The following is a 24,289-nucleotide window of genomic DNA, read 5'->3' as shown; positions in this document are numbered from 1 at the left end:
CTGTCCCTGCTGGCCACCCCTCTGCTGATGGAGCCCAGGATCCCATTCCTGAGCTGCCGGAGCACTGCTGGCTCATGTTCAGTTTTTCATCCCCAGGACCCCCAGGTGCTTCTCTGCAGGACTAAAAACGTTCCTTCTCAGCCACACCAACATGGAATTCAGACTAGATGCAGCACAGTCTCCTTGTTTCAGATGCTGAAGGAGCAAACGTTTCTCTGTTGTGTTTCCTTCTTCCCCTTGAGCTGACATGTTCTTAGAATAGTTCTAAACTCAAGCTGAACCTCCCCCAAAGAGGGCCGTCAGTCCAGTCAGCCTGCTCACCCCACACTGTGTGAGTGATGCTGTGTTTTTCTTGCCTCATTTCCACTGTCAAAGGAGATGGCAGCTCTCCTGATGGTATCCCATAATGAAGCTGATGTATGCTGTTGTGTTACAGGAGCAAAATTTCAGTGCCTTCAGCTAGAAGTTTAGCTTTCAAATTCCTTTCTGTGATATCAGGTTTCATTTAGTAAAAACTATAGTGAAATTCTGAGTACCTGAAATGTTTATTCATCATGGGAAGGTATGGAAGCAATGCTTAATGCTTGCTTGTAAAAATAAGAGAGCAAAGATGTGTGAAATTTAATCTCTCATTGGTTTTTCCCCTGACAAAGAGTTCCTGTTGTTAATTCCTGAGCTGCCTTGAAAAGAGCAGCTTCATATCAAACTGCTCTGTAAAAGAAAATGAGTTTCCCTGCTTCTTGGGAGGACGAGTTTCATACAAAGGCAAGGTTTAAAAATACTGACTCTGTTTCTGGATTTGGCACTTTCATGTTTTTGGGAGCTCGCTTTGGTCCTTGAATTAAGGACAAGTCCCACTCCAGAAGGCTCCGTATCTTTTCTTGATATCATTGCTTTATTCACATGACTGAAGTGCCTTATGCCCTTCGAGCAGCAAATGAAAGTGCTCTGTCCAATTCTACAGCCCAAAAATGGTTACACTGACTGTATGAAATGTAGGGAAAACAAAACAGTACAAGGATTTAAGAAACAAGCAAAATGAAAATGAGAGTAATGCCCTATGGCTGTTGGACTGTCGTGGGAGTTGGGTTGACTGAATATTTTCTGTTTCGTGTCATTGGTAGACTTGCAAAGCTCACTGCAGCAGTCCTGCTGGCTAAAGATGTACCTGTATACTTCTTTTCAACGTATGTCCCTACGCCCTTTGTGGTGAGTCATCGTCTTCTTTTCATTTTCTTTTGCTTTCTCAGTACTGGAGTAACCTAAATGTAGGCTTTCTTCATTAAATGGCTGTTGGCCACTTAGCAGTGGCGTTTGTGGAGTTGGGAATAATGTTGCCACGCAACAAAACAGCACTGTTCTGAACAAGCTTTCTCTCTGCTCCCAGCTTCAGAGAGCAGATTGATGAGCATTTGTTTATACCTCTTTCAAATAAGCTGGTGGATGTTGAGCTATTTCTCCTCTAGCATCCTAATAACTGTCCTAATAACATACCATCCTTCTGCCAGCTGCAGAATGCTTGGGTAAGTCACCATTTCTGGGTTTCTTTTTTAGCCCTATGCTGTTCAGCAGCTCAAAGCTGTGGCTGGTGTAATGATCACAGCGTCCCACAACAGGAAGGAGGACAATGGGTACAAGGTAAGGCTTAGCCCTGAAGCTTGTAGCACATTGCAGCCAGCTGCTTTCCGTGTTACTTGCATACCTTCAATGTGCTGGGGGGAATCTTGTCTTCTTCTGAAATATTTGTGTGTGCACGTTAGAAAGAAATGTGATCCCAAGTAACTCATCCTTCTGTAACCTTCTGAATGACACGCGTTTTCATCTGAAACTGGAACTAAAGACCATTAAAACCTGTGTGCCTTGAGCACAAATGGATTGTGACGTTCCATAGGGTCAAATCAGCAGCTGGGAGGATGCTTCGGCCCTTTATTATCTGCTCACCTCTTAGGTTTAAAAACAAATTTAAAACGGAGCTAGAAGTTACATGAATCAGAACTGTGGAATCATTAAGGTTGGAGGAGATCCCTAAGATCATCGAGTCCAACTGTCAACCTGTCCTCACCATGCCCACTAACCGTGTCCAAACACAGCAGGAGAGAGCAGTTTATTGCTGATTAATAAAGCTCTGTGTGCTGCCTGCAAGACTGTGTTAGCTGGGCAGTGACAGACAGGTAGGTGGCTTTATGCTCAAAGCCTGGAAGAGCAAACCCACCCATCATAACAAATAGCACATGATTTCATTGCTTAGCTTTTTAAGAATCTAAACTGAATTCTACACTTGAATTAAAATCAGCCTTCTGCTCAGTAGCAGCTTGGTGAGGAATGGCAATAATAGGGAAACAGTCTGCGTACAGAGAGCTCCTGCAGGTGACTGCACTGCACGTGTCCTGTGTCTACTTCAGTATTTGCATGGCTTGGATGTAACAAGCAATGCCAGTTTTCCAAGCTGTTAGCTTACTGAGAAGCTATCACATCTCTGTCTTTAGAGGCAAAGTATTTTACTTCTTTGTTTTTCTAGTCTTGCACAAAAACTGTTACATCTTCAGTATATCACCCACCAGCAACTTGGGAAGGTTTTGGACAGCTTGACAAGATTGTGCTTTTGGAGATAATAAGTACCATCAAAAGAGGGACAGGATGGTCTGAGGAGAAAGTCTGCACAGAGAAGGCAGCCGTGCTGTTGGAAACAAACTATGGGAAAACAGGCATCTGAATCAGTCTGCAACAGTGACATTTTTTTTTAGCTCAGGTTTGGTAGCATTTTTAGCTGAAAGATTACAGTTGTTCAGTTGTGGGAAAAAGGCACCTTGGCACAGTGCTTATCTATTCTGCTTCGACTTCAGAAACAAGTTGTGCTGCTTTTTTTCCCCTGTACTCAGCTCTGGTGAGGCCGCACCTCGAGTGCTGTGTCCAGTTTTGGGCCCCTCACTGCAAGAAAGATATTGAGGCCCTGGAACGTGTTCAAAGGAGGGCAACAAAACTGGTGAGGGGTCTGGAACACAGGGCTGATGAGGAGAGGCTGAAGGAGCTGGGAATGTTCAGCCTGGAGAAGAGGAGGCTCAGGGGAGACCTCACTGCTCTCTGTAACTTCCTGAAGGGAGGCTGCAGGGAGCTGGGGGTCGGCCTCTGCTCTCGTGTCATCAGTGATAGGAGCAGAGGGAACGGCTTCAAGCTACAGCAGGGGAGATTCAGGCTGGACATGAGGAAGTATTACTTTTCAGAAAGGGTGGTCAGGCACTGCAATGGATGCCCAGGGAGGTGGTGGAGTCACCGAGCCTGGGGGTGTTCAAGGCAAGGCTGGATGTTGTGTTGAGGGACATGGTTTAGTGGGAGCTATTGGGAATAGGTGAACGGTTGGACTGGGTGATCTTTTAGGTCTTTTCCAACCTTGGTGATTCTATGATTCTATGATTCTGAAGGAATGACAGGCTGTGCAGAAGGCAGTGCTTCTATTCTGCTTCACTTTGTGCAGCGTGGTGCGTTTTCCAGTCTGAATTTCTCATGTGCTGATGATTTCAGTCGTTGCAACTGAACAACTTTGTCTGAATAAAAGATCATTTTGTTTAAAAGTGATTGTTTTGTGACTGCAGTCATAAACTGGGATTCCAGATGATCACAGAATGACAGAACGGCCTGGGCTGCAAAGGAGCACAGCGCTCATCCAGCTCCAAGCCCTGCTGTGTGCAGGTCGCCAAGCAGCAGCCCAGGCTGCCCAGAGCCACATCCAGCCTGGCCTTGAATGCCTGCAGGGATGGGGCATCCACAGCCTCCTTGGGCAACCTGTGCCAGTGCCTCACCACCCTCTGGCTCAAAACCTTCCTCCTCACATCCAACCTAAACCTCCCCTGTCTCACTTTAAAACCATTCCCCCTTGTGCTATCCAAGAGCTGGGCCAGTCTGAAGCAGACTGTGTGGAATCCTATAGCTAAGAGTATTTATGAAGTCAACAGTCTTTGTAAGTAAATTGTGTCGTGTTTTCCTTAAACTCCTACCAGGTCTATTGGGAAAATGGAGCTCAGATCAAATCCCCTCATGATAAGGAAATCATAAAATGCATAGAGGAGTGCGTTGAACCGTGGAATGGCTCCTGGAACGAGAACCTTGTAGACACCAGTCCTCTTAGGCAGGATCCTCTGAAGAAAATCTGTGACTCTTATATGGAGGATCTGAAAAAGATCTGCTACCACAGGTGTAGTATGGAATGAAATGTTCTTAAATGATGTTTTTAAGTCTTTGTGGTTCACAGAAGCTGAGCCCTCTGCTCTGCCGCAAACATCACTGCCTGCCTGAGGTTGTTGTCCTGTCCTCCTCCTGCTGGGAGGAATCTTCAGTCCCCATTCTGCCTCACCCCATCCCTTCCCTGATGTGTCATTACATTAAATGGTCGTCTTCTTTAGGCCTGAACCCTACGTAAGGACAGTAAAGCACCCAACTTCAGGCACAAGTCTGGTCACTGCCTTGGAACACGAGGCTACAATAGCTCACCCTGATGTGAACAGTTTTATTTAATGCTGAAAGGATTCCGAAGAAAATGCAGTGATTCAGAGTGAAGGTGCATGAAGTGGAATGGGATGGATAAGTTTAAATGTTAGTTGGGACAGAGGTGAGTAAAAGGAGGAGGAGGAGGATGAGATAGAGCTGGAGTAAGATCCTCAGGATGGTGGAAGGAGTTTGATGCAGAAAAGGATGGCTCATCCTTGAGGGATTTTCAGCCAGCTCAGCAGTAGGTGAATATCTTGCATTAAGGGATGAGAAACTCAAAAGCAGCAGTTTCTAGCAAAACTAATTTTTTCACTGAAATTATTGTAGAAACTAGCCAAATAGGATCAAGTGTCACTGCCTTTTCTTTAGTTTGTGCTTTCCAACATAAAAATAGTCTTGCAAAGTAACTGCAGCCTTACTGAATTTCTTCTTTCCTTATCAGGGAGCTAAACATGCAGACAAATCTGAAGTTTGTTCACACCTCATTTCATGGAGTTGGACATGACTACGTGCAATGGGCTTTCAAGGCATTTGGCTTTCAACCTCCCATTCCTGTACCTGAACAGAAAGATCCAGATCCAGATTTCTCTACTGTCAAATGCCCAAATCCTGAAGAAGGAGAATCTGTGCTGGTATTTCATTTTCTGCTCTGTCTCATTTATGTGTTCTTGTGGACAGTCCTTCATTTAAAGGATAATTTATCCTTTTAATTTTAATTTATCCTAATTTAATTTTAATCCTCATTTAAAGGATATCAGATACCCTGATGAAAAACAAATTGGGGAAGGCACAGAGAGTACCAGGCTTTGAGCTGTGTTAAACTTATCAGCCATCTGTATGAGATCTTGGGGTTGTTTTTGCATGTAATGTGTAACTTAAGAGCAAGAATGCATTTACAGAATCACAGAATGGTTGGGTGGGAAGGGATCCCAAGGATCACAAAGCTCCAACCCCCCACCAATACAGGGCCACCAACCTCCCCATCTCACAGCAGCCCAGGCTGCCCAGGGCCCCATCCAACCTGGCCTTGAACACCTCCAGGGATGGACGGGGCATCACAGCCTCTCTGGGCAGCTGTTCCAGCACCTCACCACTCTCTCTCTAAACAACTTCCCCCTGACATCCAACCTCCAGCTGCCCTCCCTCAACTCCAAACCATTTCCCCTTGTCCTGATTTTGGTTCTGTGATTTGGTTCCCTTTATTTGATTCTGTGATTTTTTCCCCCCACTCTTCTCCCACTAGGAGTTGTCACTGAGGCTTGCAGAGAGGGAAAATGCTAAAGTAGTCGTGGCCACTGATCCTGATGCAGACAGACTGGCAGTGGCAGAGCAGCAGAAGTAAGTAAGGGGACCTTCTGTTTTATTTCTTCATGGTAGAATAAATAGAATAGGTTGTGAAAATTGCTGTGCCCCAAAGACAAGCACCTTAAAGGCACACCTTCCTGTTGTGACTTAGCTCTGTGGGTATTTTCACAGAATGATAGAATCATAGAATGGCCTGGATTGCAAAGAAGCACAGCGCTCATCCAGTTCCAACCCCCTGCTTTGTCCAAGGTCGCCAACCAGCAGCCCAGGCTGCCCAGAGCCACATCCAGCCTGGCCTTGAATGCCTGCAGGGATGGGGCATCCACAGCCTCCTTGGGCAACCTGTGCCAGTGCCTCACCACCCTGACATCTACTTTTTTCTCATAGACTAGGCAAATAAATACTGCCTTGGGAGAGCTAGCTGTTGTGGTGTCTTGTTTTTTGCTTCCTGTCTTCTTTATATTGAGTAGAAATTATTTTTCTTCCACTAACAGGCCAAAATTCTGCTAATTGTGTAAGTAGTAATTTCTGTTGTTCGGGCAGTGCCCGACTGCAATGTGTAGACCGTAGAGATTGCTATACTGATAAATTGTAAGCTCCTAAGCTACTGGGAAGTTGATACTAAGGTAACTAAATGAGTACCTTTGCTTGCTGGCTGAATGCAGTGGGCTTGTAAATCATCGAGATGTGAGTCCTCTTGCTAGGGTGGCTTTGTATAGAGCAGCTTGTCAGTAGTGTGCTCAGACTCCTGTTGTTGCAGTGACTGCAGAAAATGTCTCCCCCTGCCTGAATCTTCCTGGGAAACCTGAAAGAGCTCTTTTCTGTGCTGTCTGCAGTGGCTGCTGGAAGGTGTTCACTGGCAACGAGATGGCGGCGTTGTTTGGTTGGTGGATGTTTTCTCGCTGGAAGGAAAATTGCTCCAAAGATGCTGATGTGAAGAATGTTTACATGCTTGCGACCACGGTTTCCTCGAAAATTTTGAGAGCAATTGCACTTAAAGAAGGATTCAACTTTGAAGTAAGCCAGGGCTTTTACTGATGTCATCTTGCAGAGGAAAACCTGATCACAGAATCATAGAATCACAGAATGCCTTGGGTTGGAAGGGACCTCAAGGATCACGAAGCTTCAACCCCCCCCACCCCACAGGCTGGGCCACCAACCTCCCCATTTCATAGCAGCCCAGGCTGCCCAGGGCCCCATCCAATTTTTGCCCTCTGTTCAAATTAATTTTAGAGTAGTCTTTACCAGGAAGTAGCCTATTAAAGCAAGCAGTGATAGAATTATAGAACCATTGAGTGGCCTGGGTTGCAAAGGAGCACAGTGCTCATCCAGCTCCAATCCCTGCTGTGTGCAGGTCGCCAAGCAGCAGCCCAGGCTGCCCAGAGCCACATCCAGCCTGGCCTTGAATGCCTGCAGGGATGGGGCATCCACAGCCTCCTTGGGCAACCTGTGCCAGTGCCTCACCACCCTCTGCCTCCAAAACTTCCTCCTCACATCCAACCCAAACCTCCCCTGTCTCACTTTAAAGCCATTCCCCCAGTTCAGATTGTAACAGAGGAGCTCTTCCATTAAGATCTTTCACGTTCCATTAAGGATGTGTTTGAGTTCTGCTGCCTTGTAGTGAATTTCATTATCTCACTAAATACTGTTCACGTTTCTTGAAAATTTGCCTGGAAAATAGGTAGGAATTTATAGAAGTCTGTGGTCTCTCTGAAAGTTTCCCCTCTCTGTGCTTTCCTTTTCTCTAAGAACAGCTGCTAAAATGTTGACTGCCTCTGTTTGATTCATAGAATCATAGAGTCACTAAGGTTGGAAAAGACCTCCAAGATCATCCACCCAACTGTAAAAACACAGGCAGCACTTTTCCCTCCCATCTCCCAACACCACTGCTTATGATGTCTGTAACATTTCCTTTCTGTGACTGTCTCATCACATAAGCACAACAAGAAGAAAGATCTCTTATCTCAGGGAGAACCAGAGTCTCTCAAGCACACTTAATTCTTCAACTCCACATTCAGGTCCATTGCAGTACTCATCTGACACTTTGCCTTAGATTCATATGCTGTGCAGAATCCCAGACTTGTCTAATGATTGTCTTTACCACCTCTGTTCTGTTGATCAATTACTGAATTAGGAATTCAGGAAAAAGATGTCAAGAAAAGCATTCTTTAGCTTCACTGTGTTGATTCTGTGTCAGCCTTCCCCATTGACCCTAAAATCCTGAATCCATCACCTTTTCTTTTTCCCCTCTCGCATTTTCAATCTGATGCCTCCTTTTTCTTCTGAACCCTCCTGTCTGACACACAGGGTTCCAATTCCAGGAAAAGTCCTGGAGGTGGAAAGAGGAGCAGCTGCACTTTATTGCTCGACTCGAAATTAAGTGGTGAAGAATTGGAATGCAATGCAATCTGTTTTATTTTTCCTATTTCAGGAAACACTCCCCGGCTTCAAATGGATTGGAAGCAGAGTGAAAGATCTCCTAGATAACGGGAAAGAAGTTCTTTTTGCCTTTGAAGAGTCTATTGGTATGTCTTGGGTATCACTTTCCACTGTTGGGAACTGTGCAGGGGGAATGTATCTAAAAAGTGTGGTCTTGGTTGCTGAACTGCTGTTGTTTCACAGCCTGTTAGCTGAGGTTAAGCTGGATCTGTTCTTAAGCAATGTAATGTCTTATGAGTCCTCTCTGGGAGAACTCAGTGGTCTAAGGGCTTGCTGCATTACACCAACATAGCAGGTCCTTCAGGAGCCCAGCAATGCCCTCTAGTAAAATAAAACCTAAGAGACTACTTTATACCAGCAGCCAAAGAGAAATCTAGCTGCCTGATGTGAATAGAATCATAGAATCATAGAATCCTTAGAGTTTGAAGGGACCTTTAAAGATCATCTAGTCCTGCTGACATAGCCTGGAGTGCTCTGTTGGCCTTGACAGTCTTGCTACCACCACCCATTGGTATGGAACTGTGCAGTGAATGTTTCAGCTATAGGAATTCTCTGCTTCTGCAAGATGAAGAGCAGCTTTTTAGGATACCATATTCATACCCAGTATAGCATTTGAAAATGAAGCCCTTACTGAAGAGCATTTATGCCTGTACCAATTGCCTGCCATATTCATAGAATTCAAGAAGGTTCTAACTGTGAGGAATGAAGATCTTGCTGATGAATCCCTTCAGAAAGAAGGCAGCTTGGCAGTACTGTGGAGCACTGTATGTCTGTTACCAAGTCTGTATCAGTATCAGTTCTTTTGATTCCTGTTGCTGTGCTTGCACAGAACAAGCAGCTGATACATTTAGTGCATTTAGTGCCATGAAAGATCCCCTCAGAGAAGAGGTGTTACCAGACTGGAATGAATTGATGATAGCACGTGCCTTTCTATCACTGTGACCCCTAAGTTAGCTAGGTTTCATGGAAGGGAGCACTGTGTAATTTGAAGGACAGCATGGATATGTCAACCAGTTTTCATTTCCCTGGGAGTAAAACTTCACCCATGTAAATCAGTGTAATAGCGTGCCAGTTTTGTATTCCACGATCATTTTGTTATCTCTAGGCTTCATGTGTGGCACCTCAGTGTTGGATAAAGATGGCGTGAGTGCAGCTGTGGTCATAGCTGAGATGGCAGCCTACCTGGAAACCAAGAACCTGTCTCTAGCACAGAAACTCATAGAGGTATATGAAACGTAAGTTGCCTTTTTCATTCGTATTTTGGACAAAGCTGTAACAGGGGAGGTGCAGGCTGGACTTCAGGAAAAGAATTCTTTACAGGGTGGGTGGCTGAACATTGGAACAGGCTTCCTAGAGGGGTGATTGATGCCTTGTGCCTGTCAGTGTGCAGGAGGCATTTGGTCAATACACTTATCAATATACTCTGACTTATCTGCCTACCCCTAAAGTGGCTGATGAGCACTGTAGGTTGCTTCCAACTGAACTATTCTGTCCTGTTCTAAACCTCTGGCTTTTATTTCTCTGGAGCTGAAACCCTTCCTGAAACCCTGAATTTAAAAAGAGCTGCGAGATGTTTTGACCAATGCAATCAAATTGACCCCAAAGATTTGCTTATAAATACGTGTTCCACAGCTATGAGAACTGTATTATTTTCCCATTGTTCCTTTTCTTTTTTCCCCAAACAGACTTCCTTTAGATACCAAATGTGCAGAAAACTTCTGAATGTTTTAACTGAAAAGGCTCATCTCCTTGTAGGTACGGATATCACATATCAAAAACTTCCTATTTCTTGTGCTACGATCCTCCAACCATCAAGAGGATATTTGAGAGGCTTCGGAACTTTGATGGCCCTCAGTCTTATCCCAAGTTCTGTGGTGACTACAACATATTGCACGTACGAGACATTACCACTGGCTATGACAGCAGCCAGCCCAACAAGAAGTCGGTGAGTTACGAAGCATTTTGCAGGAGGGCTCCTCTTTTTGAAGAGATTGAAAGTCGAATACACCAACAGCTATGCAGGAAGATGTACTGTGGCATCTTAGATGGCAGTGTAATTAATGCAGTCTACTAAGATGGCTTAATAGGGGAGAAGAATGCTTCAGTGTGAAATGACTTTGCTGTTGTTTTACCTTTTTCCTATCGAATCATAGCAGGGCCTGGATTGCAAAGGAGCTCAATGCTCATCCAGTTCCAACCCCCTGCTGTGTGCAGGGTCACCAACCAGCAGCCCAGGCTGCCCAGAGCCACATCCAGCCTGGCCTTGAATGCCTGCAGGGATGGGGCATCCACAATGAACTTTATTAGCTGGGGTGACTTTGGTGCTCCCGCAACTCTTCTGCCATCTAGCAGGTTTCCAGAAGTTGGAATGTCCATGGGAGTAAAAAACAGCCCAGTTATCCTAAAATACTGCTCCAGAGGGTGGTTCTATCTGTTAGGCTGCAATGACTTGTTCTAGCTTATTGCCCCGGCTGCTGGATATACGGGACATGCTTATTTAGCTCTGTAAATATTGGTTGTTCTATTTAAACACAAACCAAAGCAACGTATTTGTGTGAGTTGGGCCTCCCGTAATCATCTTGTCTTGTTGATGTAGGTGCTGCCTGTGAGTAAAAGCAGTCAGATGATCACCTTCACGTTTCAGAATGGTTGTGTTGCCACCCTTCGGACGAGTGGGACAGAGCCAAAGATCAAATACTACGCAGAGATGTGCGCTCTGCCCGAGCAGAGGTCAGTAGCAGCTCTGTGTGCAGACATCACAGCATCCTTGGGCTGAAAGGGCAGCGCTGAGGCATCATTCCTTCATGGAAATGGATTCCTTTGCTGCCTCCTCAGGGTCCTGAGCCACCCCTCGCTGCCCCAGCCTGTTAAACTGCCTGGAGCGTTGCAGTTCCTGCTCACATGAGATCCCCTCTGCAGTGGATAAGGCAGAGAACTGAGTTTTAAGCATCTGCTGCTCTAGGAGGGTTCATCTATTAACCTAATTGCTCATTTTTTTGTAAGCTAAAATGTAATGAAGTTATGCTGCCGCTGGCAAGCATGCTCAAATCCAGGTGGATTCCTACTGTATTAGGAATCTGCTGTGGTGCTCCAAGGTACTTGATAGTAATTAGATGTCTGTCTCCTCTTTATAGCCACCTGGGATCAGCTTCTTCCAGTTAAGAAACATTAAATATATCTATATATGTAAAGAAAACACGGGGGTACGTTTAGAGGGTTGAAGTGCAGATGAGGAGCTTAGGTTCTCAGTCTAAGATACAGCAGAGAACTGAAAACAGCACAAAAGGGGCCTTTGAATCAGCACTGTCAGGAATTGAGGATGAATTTATTTCTCACTGCTTGTTTTGGTCAGATTCAGGCAGGCAGTGGGTAACAGAGGCTTGACTCCATTAAAATGAGTGTGTGAGTGGAGACAAGAGTCTGTGCCTACACAGCTTCTCACAGGATGCTGAATTTTCTTTTAAATGCTGATTTCTCCATGGATTTCTCACACAGGCACAGCCCATCTTTTAAGACTGTCCTGAGTTGAGCAGGGAATAACAGCAGGTCAGAGAAGGGTTGGAGTTCTCCACTCCAGTTTTCTGAATGGCAGCAATTACCAGAAGCTCCTGTTTATTGGGTAGAAGCTTGTTGGTTGTCTGCTCTGTGAATACATAGTGTATTTGTGGGCATGGAAGTTCTCCATTCAGCTTCCATGAACCTGAAAGTAAGCAAGGTACCCTCTGATGAAAAGTAGGATCTGGTTGAGACAATCAGCAAGGAAGAAGTAAAGAAATACTGCCCTTAACTTAAGCTTAACATGTGAGGGCTGGAGTAGTTGAGAGAGTAGCACTTGAGATGCTTTGATGCATCATTTAGGCTTTTGCTGTTCATTCTGGTAGGTCAGCAAAAACACAGTGACCTTTTCATTGCAATAATACCACTGGTTAACAGCAATTATGATCTAGAACACAAAACTGCACTTTCAAGCTTCAAAGCACAAAATGCTCTGCAGCTGCTTCACAACACACTCCTTTCTGTAATAGCCTTGCAGGTATTTGAGTTTCAGCTTACTGATTATTCTTAAAGGCTGAGCATAGGGAAAGCCAGTTCTATTGCAGCAGCAGCTTGAGGTGTGTTTTTTAAAAGGAAGGGTGACCTGAGGGTCAGTGCTGTGTAACAGGCTCCATACATGAGCAGAGCAGAAGGAAATAACATGCCTGCTTTGCCTCTTTGAACACTGAGTTCCTCTTCCTCCAGTGAGACATCAGGGTAGGAAAGGGGGAATGCATCTTTAAAGGAGCGTGGCAGTGCAACCCTCCTAAACTGCAGTTTAGTTAAAATACCCTTGAAGGACAGCTGGACTCTGTGTAGAGAAGAGCATAGAGGGTATCTGCCTCTTCTATTCGGAGCAATTCTGACTTTTTCAGCAGTGTATAACCCATGTTTTGCCAGTCTTGCATCGTTTTTTGTAGCCATTCATTCTAGAACCACGATTGACCTCTAGTGGCCATTTTTTCCCCCTGTTCAAATTAATTTTGCAGTACTCCTTACCAGGAAGTAGCCTGTTAAAGCAAGCAGTGATAGAATTATAGAACCATTGAATGGCCTGGGTTGCAAAGGAGCACAGCACTCATCCAGCTCCAAGCCCTGCTGTGTGCAGGTCGCCAAGCAGCAGCCCAGGCTGCCCAGAGCCACATCCAGCCTGGCCTTAAATGCCTGCAGGGATGGGGCATCCACAGCCTCCTTGGGCAACCTGTGCCAGTGCCTCACCACCCTCTGCCTCCAAAACTTCCTCCTCACATCCAACCCAAACCTCCCCTGTCTCACTTTCAAGCCATTCCCCTTGTCCTGTCACCACCCACCCTCACACACAGCCATTCCCCCTCCTGTTTAAGCCTCTCCTCCTGTTTATCCGCTCCCTTCAAGCACTGGAAGGCCACCATGAGGTCTCCCTGCAGTCTTCTCTTCTCCAAGCTAAACAAGCCCAGTTTCCTCAGCCTTTCCTCACAGCAGAGCTGCTCCAGCCCTCTGCTCATCTCAGTGGCCTCCTCTGGACCCACGAATAGGAAATACAGCAAAGCAAATCACACAGAATCATAGAATGGCCCTGGTTGGAAGGGACCTCAAGGATCACGAAGCTCCAGCTCCCTACTGCAGGCAGGGCCTCCAACCTCCACATTTCATAGCAGCCCAGGCTGCCCAGGGCCCCATCCAACCTGGCCTTGAACACCTCCAGGGATGGACGGGGCATCACAGCTTCTCTGGGCAGCTGTTCCAGCACCTCACCACTCTCTCTCTAAACAACTTCCCCCTGACATCCAACCTCCAGCTGCCCTCCCTCAACTCCAAACCATTTCCCCTTGTCCTGCTGCCATCTCCCCTTTCACAGAGCTGACTCCCCTCCTGTCTGCAGGCTCCCTTGAGGCACTGCAGGCTGCACTGAGGTCACCCCGCAGCTTCTCTTCTCCATGCTGAACAAGCCCAGCTCCCTCAGCCTGTCTTTGTAGGGAGGTGCTGCAGCCCTCTGCTCATCTTTGTGGCTCCTCTGGACCCTCTCCAACAGCTCCCTGTCTTTCTTGTGCTGGGGGCTCCAGCCCTGGACGCAGTGCTGCAGATGGGGCCTCACAAGAGCAGAGCAGAGAGGGACAATCACCTCCCAGTGGAGAGGGAATCCAGTATTTGTCACATGCTGAAGCATCCTCATATTGTTGAACTGCTGCAGGCATACAGCTCAGATGAAATGCTTTGTATGCAGCAAATCCATCGCCCTCAGCTCTTGCTTTTCATTTGGTTATTTTTCGAGTCCTGATGTTCCTCAGACCTCTGACATCTCTCTGTTCTCTTCCAGTGACAGATCTGTGCTGGAAGAAGAGCGTCAGAAGCTCGTGGAAGCTCTGATTGAGAACTTTCTCGAGCCTGATAAGAACGGACTCATCTGGCGCTCGGCTTAGCTGTCCTGCAGCTGGTGTTGGAAGGAGCCACTGTGCTGCACCGCGTCCAACCGAGGAACCAAGAACAGAACTCTGTTTACTGTGTGCCTGTGTGTGTGTTGAAACAAGCAGCTACGTTGTTATTCTGTTCAGAAGCAGCGTTCTTTTGTCAGTTGAGATAAGCAGAGAAGGGTGGAATGTACTGCCTGGAATTTGCCCTGTAATTTCCCCTTCTTTTGACCAAAGGCTCGCTGACCTTCACGGCGCCAACAAACTGCCACAGCAGGGTTAAAACAGTTGGTCTGTGGCCCTCTTGTCTTAAACTGCTTTCAGGTATCCAGGACAGCTTGGTTGGAAGTGATCACCCCGAGCTGACAAAAAGCCCTGCTTCTTCGTAGCTGTTGTGTGTGTGTGTGTGTGTTCGTGGTAGTGGTGTTCCAGCTCTTACTTCCCAAATCCATTCAAGTAGAGTTCAGTGCTTTGCATACCTGGTTGAGGCAAGTTGCTCCAATTGGACATTTTCCACTTATTTTGTATCCTTCTCTTGTTGGAGGTGCTCTCTGTGTGTTGTTTCTTTCCTGTGTGTATCTCCAAACACTTGCTGGGGTGCGAAACAATAGTGGCAACACAAGCAGTCTGGTTTTTGGGTTATTCAGTAGGAAGCCTTCCTGGAGCTTCCAAAAGGACAGAGACCCATTGGTTAAACTGCCTGTTCTGACTGCTGTGGGCTTTATAACCCTTTCTTGTCCCACAGCTCTGAAGGGACTGAAGTTATTTGTTTTTACTAAAGGTTTCAGCAATTTAATACCTTTGTATGAAAACACCACCTGGGGACTTGTTTGGTTGTGATGGCTTGAAGTCATGCTGTCTAGTGAGGGAAACAAAACAAAACAGGGGGAAAGAAAGGAAAGGTGAGATGCAGACACTCTCTATTATTGCTGTCTTTTACTAACTCATATTATTTGTCATATCTGATAAACTCACTTCTGTTAGAACAGCAGTTTGCCAGTACTGTTGCTCTTTTTAGGTGGATTTTTAGCAACCTCGTGTTATCAGTTTCCTATCTTGGCTCAAGCAGACAGCAGTCCTGCTCATCACTTCTTTTCTGACAGATGCTGATCCAGGAAAGTGTACATTTCCCCCAGTTCTGAAGTTACAGCAACACGTTCAGGAGGAGTTGGGTGTTGATGATTGAGGATCAAAATGAAGTCAAGCCATCTTCTGGACGTCTATCCACTCACTTCACAGCAACTAAACAAGAGGAACAGATAAACCCAGGCACTCAGGTTCTGTACTGAAGGTTATGTGAGGGGAACCCAAGAGGCACTGAGCTTAAAGGAGCTGTTTTGCCACTGTTGTTGACCACCCCATTTGCCCTCCACCCATCGTGCCCTTTTTGTGGCTTCGTGTGCATCGCATCCAAAGGGCTCTGAGGGGCTCTGGGTGTCTGCATCTGTGCATTGTGGGGTGTTGGTGCCCACAGCAGCTTTGCACTATGGTGAGGGTGTGAATGTACGTGTGCTGCAGAAGGTCTGTGTCGCACAAATGTTTTGGTAACCACCCCTATTTATTTATTTGTTATTTTAAGGGAAAACGTTTCCAAATGGTTCCGCAACCGAGTCAAGTGTATCTAATGCCAAAAAGTTGGGTTGTTTCTTTTTCCCCTTCTTGATTGTAGACGTGGCTGATGTGATGAGAACGGGTTGAGACCTTTATCCTGGGAGTGTACTCATTGCTCTGCGCAGCTCTGGGGAGGTGTCATAGGTGTGATGGCACATCCTCACTGCAGGGCTCAGCTCTGGGTCCTGCCCTGACCCGAAGGAGCTCTGCCCTCTGGCAGCACACTCTGATTTGGACTTGAGCACCTCCTGGCAGTTCAGATGAGGGCAGCTCACTCGTGGTTGTATCAGCATCAGCATCCTTAGCAGCTGGGTGCTGCTCGTGGTGTGAACGCCTGTAGTGAACATACAGCACCAGGAGCGCAGTGCCTGGGATTCCCCTCGTCTGTAGGTGTTGAGCAGTAAGCTGTAGATGTAGAAGTGCTTCTGGAATGACAGGCACAACATACTGAATGTATTTTAAGGGTATCATTACTATTGCTGTTTGTAAACTGCTGCTACCATTGTTTTCCTGTACCATGTTGAACCGTTGGATGTATTTATACCGTTCCGCTTGAGGAACTCTCTCTCCTCCCTGTCCCCTCATTGCTCCGACTGTGAAGGACTGTAACTCTCCCATTGCGTTGCCCTGTGGCTGTGTCAGAGTTTGTTGGACTTGTGCACCATCTCCTTTCAGCTCTTGGCTATTCTTTGCTGCCTTCCGGGCAGGAACAAAAGCTTTCCAGACTCGAGCAGGAAGCTCTGATTGAACAAATGCATTCTGATTGTTGTTTACGAGGCTTCCAGTTACAGTGCACCTTTTGTAAAGCTGCAGCCATCAGCTTGACCTGCAATCCAGCTGCCCGTGGTTTGTGTTTGTAGCATTTAGCAGGGCTTATTTTTGTCTTTTCTCTTTCTGCTGCGACAGACTCAATCTCTATCTCACTTGGATACATGGCAGAACTTTATTTCCAGGGTCTCGGAGGGGATCTGTGTAAGAAAGGAGACTTGCCAGGCAGAGTTTGGTGTCTGTGTGATAGATCTTGCAGCCAGCTGTTTTATTCTAGTTGTGATGCAGCATCCAGTCCGTGATTTACATAGCTTCAGGTGGTATTCGTGTCTCCCTGCAACTCTGGAGGATGCTTCTTACCGTGGCGTGAGTGAAGCAAAGGAAGGAGCGTGCCTGACATGGCAGGGTTGTTCTGGAAGCCCAAGTGCAGCTCTCACTGCAGCTGCACAGCCCTGCTGTGTTTGTGGGCCCGTCTGCTGCCCCTGCCCTTCCTGCAGCATGGACTCCAGCAGCAGAGAGCTGTGCAGGAGCTGCAGTCCAGTCTGTGCAGGTCTCCTGATGCCCTCGGTGCCTCAAGAGGGAAATCCTTGCTTGCATCATTCACACGGGAAGCAATTAAAATGCAGTATTTTTCAGTTTCAGACATTGAGGTGATGTGCAGCACTCGGTAAGCACTCCAGAATTCACCCTCCCTGCTCCAGAAGGTGCTCAGTAGCACCTCGTGCCCCTCTTTGGCTCCTGAGGGTTTCAGTTTGGTTTAGGAAAGGGACTGTTTGCATGGTGAGCCCAGGATTCAAGTCTGGATGGCGGGTTGCTGCCTTTGCCTCCTCAGAGTGGCTTTGTATGCAGGGAGGGAAGCAGCCAGTCTTATCACCACTCTTACCTGGAGCCCCGGTGAGTTCTGCATCTGTGCTCCCTTTATCCAGTGTCTGTTCTGTACAATTATGGCATATGACCGAGTGAGAATTTGCACTTTTCTGAAGTATTTCTGTGTGTATTGCTACGTGGATTTAGCTGAATGAAGTGTTACAAATAATAAACTGTTCTCTTGGTAGTCGCAACCCTTTGCGTTTGGTCAGTGTTTCTCAGCTGAGCTTTCTTGCCCCCGAAAAGAGCTGCTCTTTGCCTCGGTGCAGGGGGGAAATGGGCTGAGAGGTGTGGGTTTGAGGGGAAGGGATGCACTCCCGAATTGCTGAGCAGCACAGAGGGGGTGGGAAGTCCCTGCAAGTGGATTTCCAGCTGCAGCTGGGTTCCTGTTCCCCACAGCCCCGCAAAAGCAGCGTTTTCTAAAGCTGATCCAGTGTTTCCGAAAGCTTCATCCTTGTGCTGTGAACTCAGGAGGAAGAGAATTGATGTCAGATTGCTACCTGAAGCAGAGGAGGGAGCAGCAACCCAAGGGCTCTCTGGTGAGTGACACGAAAGGAGAAGTTTCCTGTAGGTCATGCTTTTAAACAGGCTTAGGTGGATGGTTGGGGCTGTGGAGCAGATGGACAGAAGCCACCACACATCCAGGAGGGTTCCTGCATCCTCCAGGGATGGCTGTGCATTTCATCCTCAGCACCAATCCATGCTTTCTTCTCCTGTCTGGACCGTCATCCTTCCATCTACCCACTCTCATTATGCCCTGTGCCACTCTGACAGCACGATATTTGCTTTGCAGGAAGAGATTCCAGCATCCCCTGCAGCTCTCTGGGTGCAGAGGTGGGGTCCTACATGGGCAGGGGGCGAAGGGAGCAGCAGAAGGGGCCAGGACAGGGACAGCAAGAGGGAACTGAATCCATTTCCACCCAGCTGCAATAGCAGGAGCGGGCGCTGGGTGTCCCCACCTACCCGTAGCCGGGTCCTTTGGATGCAGGGACAGCAGGGCTGGCTGGGTTTGGGGAGCAGAGAGGGCTCTGCTGATCTTACCTCCTCCAAATCATTCTCCTCCAGCATTCTCATCTCCAGATCCTCAGTCTCCTCCAGGAGCAGCAGCATCCCTAAGTCTCAGCCCCATTCCTGAGAGCACGTATGGGGTTTGGGGGGATCAGAGCATCGTGTGGGGACACACTGAGGCTGGTGAGTCCCAGCAGTGCCTGGATTCACATTCACACCTTGGCAGTGTAAATGTTAATTGAGTAACCTAATTAATGACCAGCGCACATGTCTCTCTGTGGGCTGACACCTGTCTCTCTAAGCCTGTGTTCTGTGGTTTTGTTCCCCTGCCACCATGGAAGGGGACACAGGTGCTGCTGTGGCTGGGATTCACATATCCTCATGGTCCAAGGCAAGGAGAACCTCAGCGTAGTCAATGAAACAACTCTCAAGCAGAGAGAAATCTGCTTTGTTGCATGAATCTCTTTGCAAAAGCTCCCCAAACCCTGGTCCCTGGGTCTTTGTCCTACAAGGGATGGAGCTCCTGGGGTGTCCCCAGCTTCTCACTGAGGGATCAGCCAGGTGGGTGCAAGGGTTGCGTGGGAGATGGTTGCACAGAGTGTATGGAAACTCACCTGAGAGGCTGCCAGTTTGGGCCAAACCCAAGCCAAAGTTCTGCCCTTCTGCTCCACAAACCTGTCCCACGAGGATGGAACTGGCTGGTCCTGCCCATGCAGAGCAGCATCTGCAGAGGTTTAAGTTGCATCTTCTCTACTCACACCTTACTGAGATGATTTTGGTTCCTCTTCATAAAGGACAAGGAAACCTCCCCGAGAGATCCCACCTTGTCCCCAGTGTACCAACAATGTGCTTGAAACAGCCTGCAACACGGGTTATTTTGGAAGATCATCCAGACGGAGGCTGATTATGGAAGACCCACCCATCCCATCTGCTTGAGGAAAGCACTGGGGAGACACGAGCACACCGAGGAACCCACCTCCAAGGAACTCTCCTGTCAGGTTGCTTTTATTTTGACACTCATGTTTTTGGTGCTTTGGGTGAAACAGAGGGGTTTCCACCCGTGGCACTGATGTCTGGGGGCTCTGGGGGGCCTCAGGCACCCAAGGGATGAGGTGAGTCCATGCTGGGACATGAGGACGTGGGGCTGGGGGTGCCCTGGGGTGCAGGGGGAGCCTTCAGGGTTCAGATCCCTCAGCCTTGAGTGCCAGAGGAACAAATCTGTCCCAGTGCTGATGGAGTCTCATCACTGAGCTGAGCGTGCCAGTGCTCAGCAATGCTTGGAGGTGGCAGCTCCTATCCCCAGCCTTGTCCCAGCACAATTAATTAGAAGGGCTGGGTCCTGGGAATGTGGCTATTAATGACCCTTGGGGAGGCAGCAAAACAGGAATATGAAAACCCATAGCGTTTTTCATCCGATTTGTCACCGTTTCCATTTTCCCTTCCTGAGCTGACCCCGACAGCAGCCCAGCTTCTGTACAAATACACAGACAGGAACCCAGTATCATCCCAATTTCTTTTGGGATTCCACTCGGTTTCCCAGCACAGGGGCTGTGTCCTGTCAGCTGCAGGTCTGGGCTCTGCCTCTATGAGTGCCCTAAGAGAAAAGTAGCAAAGCACAAACCCTGCAGTGCCATCAGGGACTGGTGCAGATGAGCTGCTGGGTTTCTGTGCTTTTTCTGCCTGAACACCTCACTGCTCTCAGCAACGTTGTCTGTGCCTCAGTTTCCCCACTGCAATAGGGCAACAGCTCCCATTTTGTTCTTCCTGAAGGGAAAAGTCCAAAAGGTGAGGGTTTATTTTTTCTCCCTTTGGACATTTCAGTGAGCAGCCTTCCCTGCACAGCCCTGAGATCTGCACCAGCAGCACCAAAAGCACTGTATTTTTTTTGCCCCATTTCATGCCCCTGCTGCATGGCGTTGCAGATGCTGCCACGAAGACCCGTCGTGCTCCCTACAAACCAAACATCTCACAGCAGAGATGTGGCCACCCCATGCAGCCCCGAGCACTGAAAACACACAGGGAGGAAAAATAAATAAATAAGTAAATAAATAAAAGAGAAAGGAGGAAAACCAAATCTGGGAAACCAGAATGGGTCTCAAAGTTTGCGTTCTCTCAGCGCATGTCTGAGTTTGTGCAACCAGAAAAGTCATTCTGAGCCTGGGCAAAAACTGTGCCTCCTGCATTACCTCCTGCATTACACCCTTCGTCTCCTCCTGCATCTCCTCCAGCATCTCCTGCATCCCCTCCTGCTTCACCTCCTGCATCCCTTCCAGCATCACCTCTTGCATTTCCTCCTGCATCCCCTCCTGCTACACCTCCATCACACCCTCCTGCATCCCCTCCAGAATCTCCTCCTGTGTAACCCTCTGCATCCCCTCCTGTTTCACCTCCTGCATCCCCTCCTTCATCTCCTCCAGCATCCTCTCCTGCTTCACCTCCTGCATCCTTTCCAGCATCTCCCCTTGCATTTCCTTCTGCATCCCCTCCTGCTTCACCTTCAGCATCTTCTCTTCCATCCTCTTCTGCATCTTCTCTTGCATCCTCTTCTGCTTCCCCTCCCACATCCCCTTCTGCCTCCTCCTGCCACCCCCACACTCCAAGGCTTTAATGCTCTCAATTTGCAAGATCCCAGCAGTGAAAGCAGTTGGAGCCAGAACCCTTAAGTTCCTGGGGCAGGAGGAGCCCTGAAGGGAAAGATCCCCCCCCAAAACCAGCAGATTTCTGCTGGAGCACTCAGGACGCTCACTTGGACTCACAGCACCGTCTTCCTGCATGAATACAGCTAAGTGCATCCCCACCCCCCTGCACCAACTCCACTGCCCCCGTCAGAGGGCAAATACAAAGGGAAAAAAATGCAAAGTAATGGGATGCACAGGATGGAAACAATTGCTCTAACTCCTGGCAAAGTTCTGCAGAATTAGCTGCCTGGTGCAGGAGCTGCATACACACAGAGGGGAGCAAAAAGCCCAGAACCCGTCACAGCTGCTTCCTTCCTCGTTTATCAATCTGACATGCTGAGTAACAGCTGCTCCCTGCCAAACCTCAGCAGGGCTCTGTGCATCCCAAACTCAGGCACCTCCTTGTATCCTAAGCCCAGACACCTCCAAACATCCCAAACCCAAGCACTGACACCAGGGATGCAGCTCAATCCTCAAGCTCTGAGCATCCCAAACTCTGGCATCTCTGAGCATCCCAAACTCAGGCACTTCCAAGCATCCCAAACCCAAGTACTTCAAAGCATCCCAAACCCAGGCACCTTGCATCCTCAACCCAGGCACCTCCAAGCATCCCAAACCCAAGAACTTCCAAGCATCCCAAGCACTTCCTTGCAATCCAAACCCAGTGCTTCTGAGCTTCCCAAACCCAAGCACCGTGGATGCAGCCCCATCCTCAGCCCTCCCCGGCTCAGCACACAGAAAGGAAAACCCCCATGGATTGAAATGCAGCCAACTCAGCCCCATACTGAACGTCAGCACTGTGCCACATCACACATTCATTTGGAATTGCCACGAGTGGCAGCCCTGCAGCTCTGCCCGCAGCTGCTCTGCAGGCACCGGTGTCTCATGAGTGATAGAACAAAAATGCTCGAGCAACCCAAATTGCTTTGGAAACCCACTACAGGGATGAAATACCCTGCCTTGCTCACAGGGAGGAATTAGGGCTGAGCTCCATGCACGAGTCCTGCAGAGCTGCTCTGCCTCCCCGCTGCCCCCCCCCTCCCCAGCAAAAGGAGTTTCTGCGCCCAACAAAACTTTGCACCTCCGGGAGCAATTGGAAATCCAACCCTATAATGGCACTGCCTGAGCCAGACGACTTTTGGAAACCACTCCATAGAAAGCAGACGCTACAAGGGATGCGGCTTTTGGTATATTTGCTCTAGGATATCATAGCAGGCACAGTTCTAAGCAAACACGGGCAGTTGCATGAGAGCCGGAGCTTTGGCTTTGTTCATTATGATGATATGCTGAGACAGCCGGGGTTGGGAGAGGGGTTTGAGGCCAAAGGAGCTGCCCCAGTGCCCTGGGAACATGCAGGCACCTGCGGGGTGATCCCTGCATAGCTGTGTCCTTTGGTGCCTGGGAGGAGGTTGGGGCTGGGAGAGCTCAGCAGTTCGTGAGGAGAGCGGAGCGAGAAATGAAAAGGGGAAAAAAGAGAAATCGAGCAAAAGTTCTTGCATTAGTCAAATAGAAATCTAATAGGAAAGAGCTGTACATGGTCAAAGTCGAGTCCGGGTTCCGGGAATGTCCAGGGCAGGTTCAGATATGGCTGCTGCTCCCCGGGATGTGCGCAGTTCACACTCGTGTCTGCAGTGCAAAGGAACTGGGATGGGGTGATGTTTGGGGACTGGCTCATCACCACGGTGTCCCCGTGATCGCCCCTGATCCCAGCACTTGCGTGGGGACAAGTGGACGGATCCAGAGATGGGATGGAGCCCCAAGGGATGATGCTGCCTGCTCAGACGCAGCCCAACGGAGCACTCACAGAATCCCTAGGATCAGTTCGTCCTCCAAAGCCGCACCAGGATGGGGATGGGGACCAGGAGGGTGCTGGGGATGGAGTCAGCTGAAGGGAGGACATCGTGATGCCATCAGAGCCCGGGCTGAGCAGGTCCGGAGCCCCCCAGGAGATGATGCTGCCCAGTGCGCGCTTTGGATCTCTGGAGCAGCACAGGATGGGGATCAGGAGGCAGCTGGGGATGGAGGCAGCTGGAAGGAGCATCTCGGGGTGCCACCAGAGCCCGGTGATGTCAGAGCCCGGGGGTGCCGACGGCGCTGGCACGGCGTGGGTCTGCATCCTGCTCGTAGCGGTAGTGGTAGCCCTCCATCTGATCACGGCAAGCTTCCCGCAGGTTGTGCAACCAACGCTTGATGCCGCGGCGGTTCAGGTAGAGCACCATGAGGAAGACGATGCCGATGAGGGCCAGAACGATGCCGAAGAAGACGTAAGAAGCCGTCTCCAGCTGTCCGGCCTCACCTCCCTCATCGGCCGAGCAACCCAACCCTTCGGGCCGCAACCTCAGCACCGCCGTCCCGCGCAACGACGGCGGTTTGGAGCACTGCAGGCTCCTCGCATCGGGCACGCGGGCGGCGGATGAGCGCAGCCAGGTGAGCAGCGGGCGCAGGGCGCAGTCGCACTGCAGCGGGTTGGACCCCAGCGACACCCGCAGCCCCCGCAGCCCCAGAGCCTCCAGGCTGAGCAGCTCGGTGGATGTCAAACGCTGCAGAGAGTTGTTGCGGAGATCCAACTCCTCCAGGCCGACGGGCAGCAGGGAGACCGGCAGTGCCCGCAGCCCGTTGCCCGCCAGCTCCAGGCGGCGCAGGCTGAGGTTGCGCAGGGCGAGGGCGAGCTGCTCTTCCAGCGGGGCGGCCAGCAGCGCCTGGTTCAGCTGCAGCGTGCGCAGCAGAGGGACGCCGGAGAAGGCGCCGGCCGCCACCGAACGCAAAGGGTTGTGGCTGAGGTCGAGGGTCCGCAGGGCCGGCAGCCCCTGCAGGGCCATGTCCTCGATGGTTTGGATGTTGTCGTGGCGCAAGCGGAGCAGGCGGAGGTCGGGCAGCGTGCGGGGGGCGAAGGCGGCGCGGTGCAGCACGCTCAGGTTGCTGCCGGAGATGCTCAGGTTGTGCACCGAGGTGGGCAGCTCCCGGGGGGGTTCGTCCAAGCTCTCGTAGCGGCACTGCACCAATTCCGGGGTGGCCACGCAGTAGCAGGCGGACGGGCAGCCCCCTGGGGGGGCGGCGGCGGGGGGCACGGCCCAGGGCAGCAACGCGAGCCCCAACCACGGTAACCCCAAGCAGGGCAGCCCCAAGCAGGGCAGCCCCAGCCGCGCCGCCCGCCGCGTCCTGCGGGCCATGCCCGGCGCTGGGGCATGCAGGGGCCGGGGGGGGGGGGGG

The 24,289-nt window shown here is 49.4% G+C and overlaps 2 protein-coding genes across 2 annotated transcripts; one reads left to right on the top strand and one right to left on the bottom strand.

Annotated features, from left to right (window-relative positions):
• The first annotated feature begins 57 nt into the window (after nucleotides 1-57).
• On the top strand, nucleotides 58-17,587 carry PGM2L1 (phosphoglucomutase 2 like 1). The gene is made up of 11 exons (XM_042838527.1): nucleotides 58-1,209; nucleotides 1,555-1,638; nucleotides 3,996-4,189; nucleotides 4,925-5,114; nucleotides 5,726-5,820; nucleotides 6,624-6,804; nucleotides 8,219-8,312; nucleotides 9,332-9,461; nucleotides 9,982-10,171; nucleotides 10,823-10,956; nucleotides 14,057-17,587. The coding sequence occupies exons 1-11, from the start codon at nucleotides 1,039-1,041 to the stop codon at nucleotides 14,157-14,159; spliced, it is 1,566 nt and encodes a 521-aa protein (XP_042694461.1). The 5' UTR covers nucleotides 58-1,038; the 3' UTR covers nucleotides 14,160-17,587.
• Nucleotides 17,588-23,148: 5,561 nt separating this feature from the next.
• Nucleotides 23,149-24,249, bottom strand: TPBGL (trophoblast glycoprotein like). Its single transcript, XM_042838528.1, has one exon. The coding sequence runs from the start codon at nucleotides 24,247-24,249 to the stop codon at nucleotides 23,149-23,151; it is 1,101 nt and encodes a 366-aa protein (XP_042694462.1).
• Nucleotides 24,250-24,289: the final 40 nt, after the last annotated feature.

The sequence above is a fragment of the Centrocercus urophasianus genome, unplaced genomic scaffold, assembly GCF_019232065.1.
Source record: "Centrocercus urophasianus isolate 14NV4802_14NV808 unplaced genomic scaffold, USGS_Curo_1.0 seq_826, whole genome shotgun sequence".
Taxonomy (NCBI): Eukaryota; Metazoa; Chordata; class Aves; order Galliformes; family Phasianidae; genus Centrocercus; species Centrocercus urophasianus.
The sequence above is the reverse complement of the archived record's forward strand: the minus strand, read 5'-3'. Positions and strand labels throughout refer to the sequence as shown.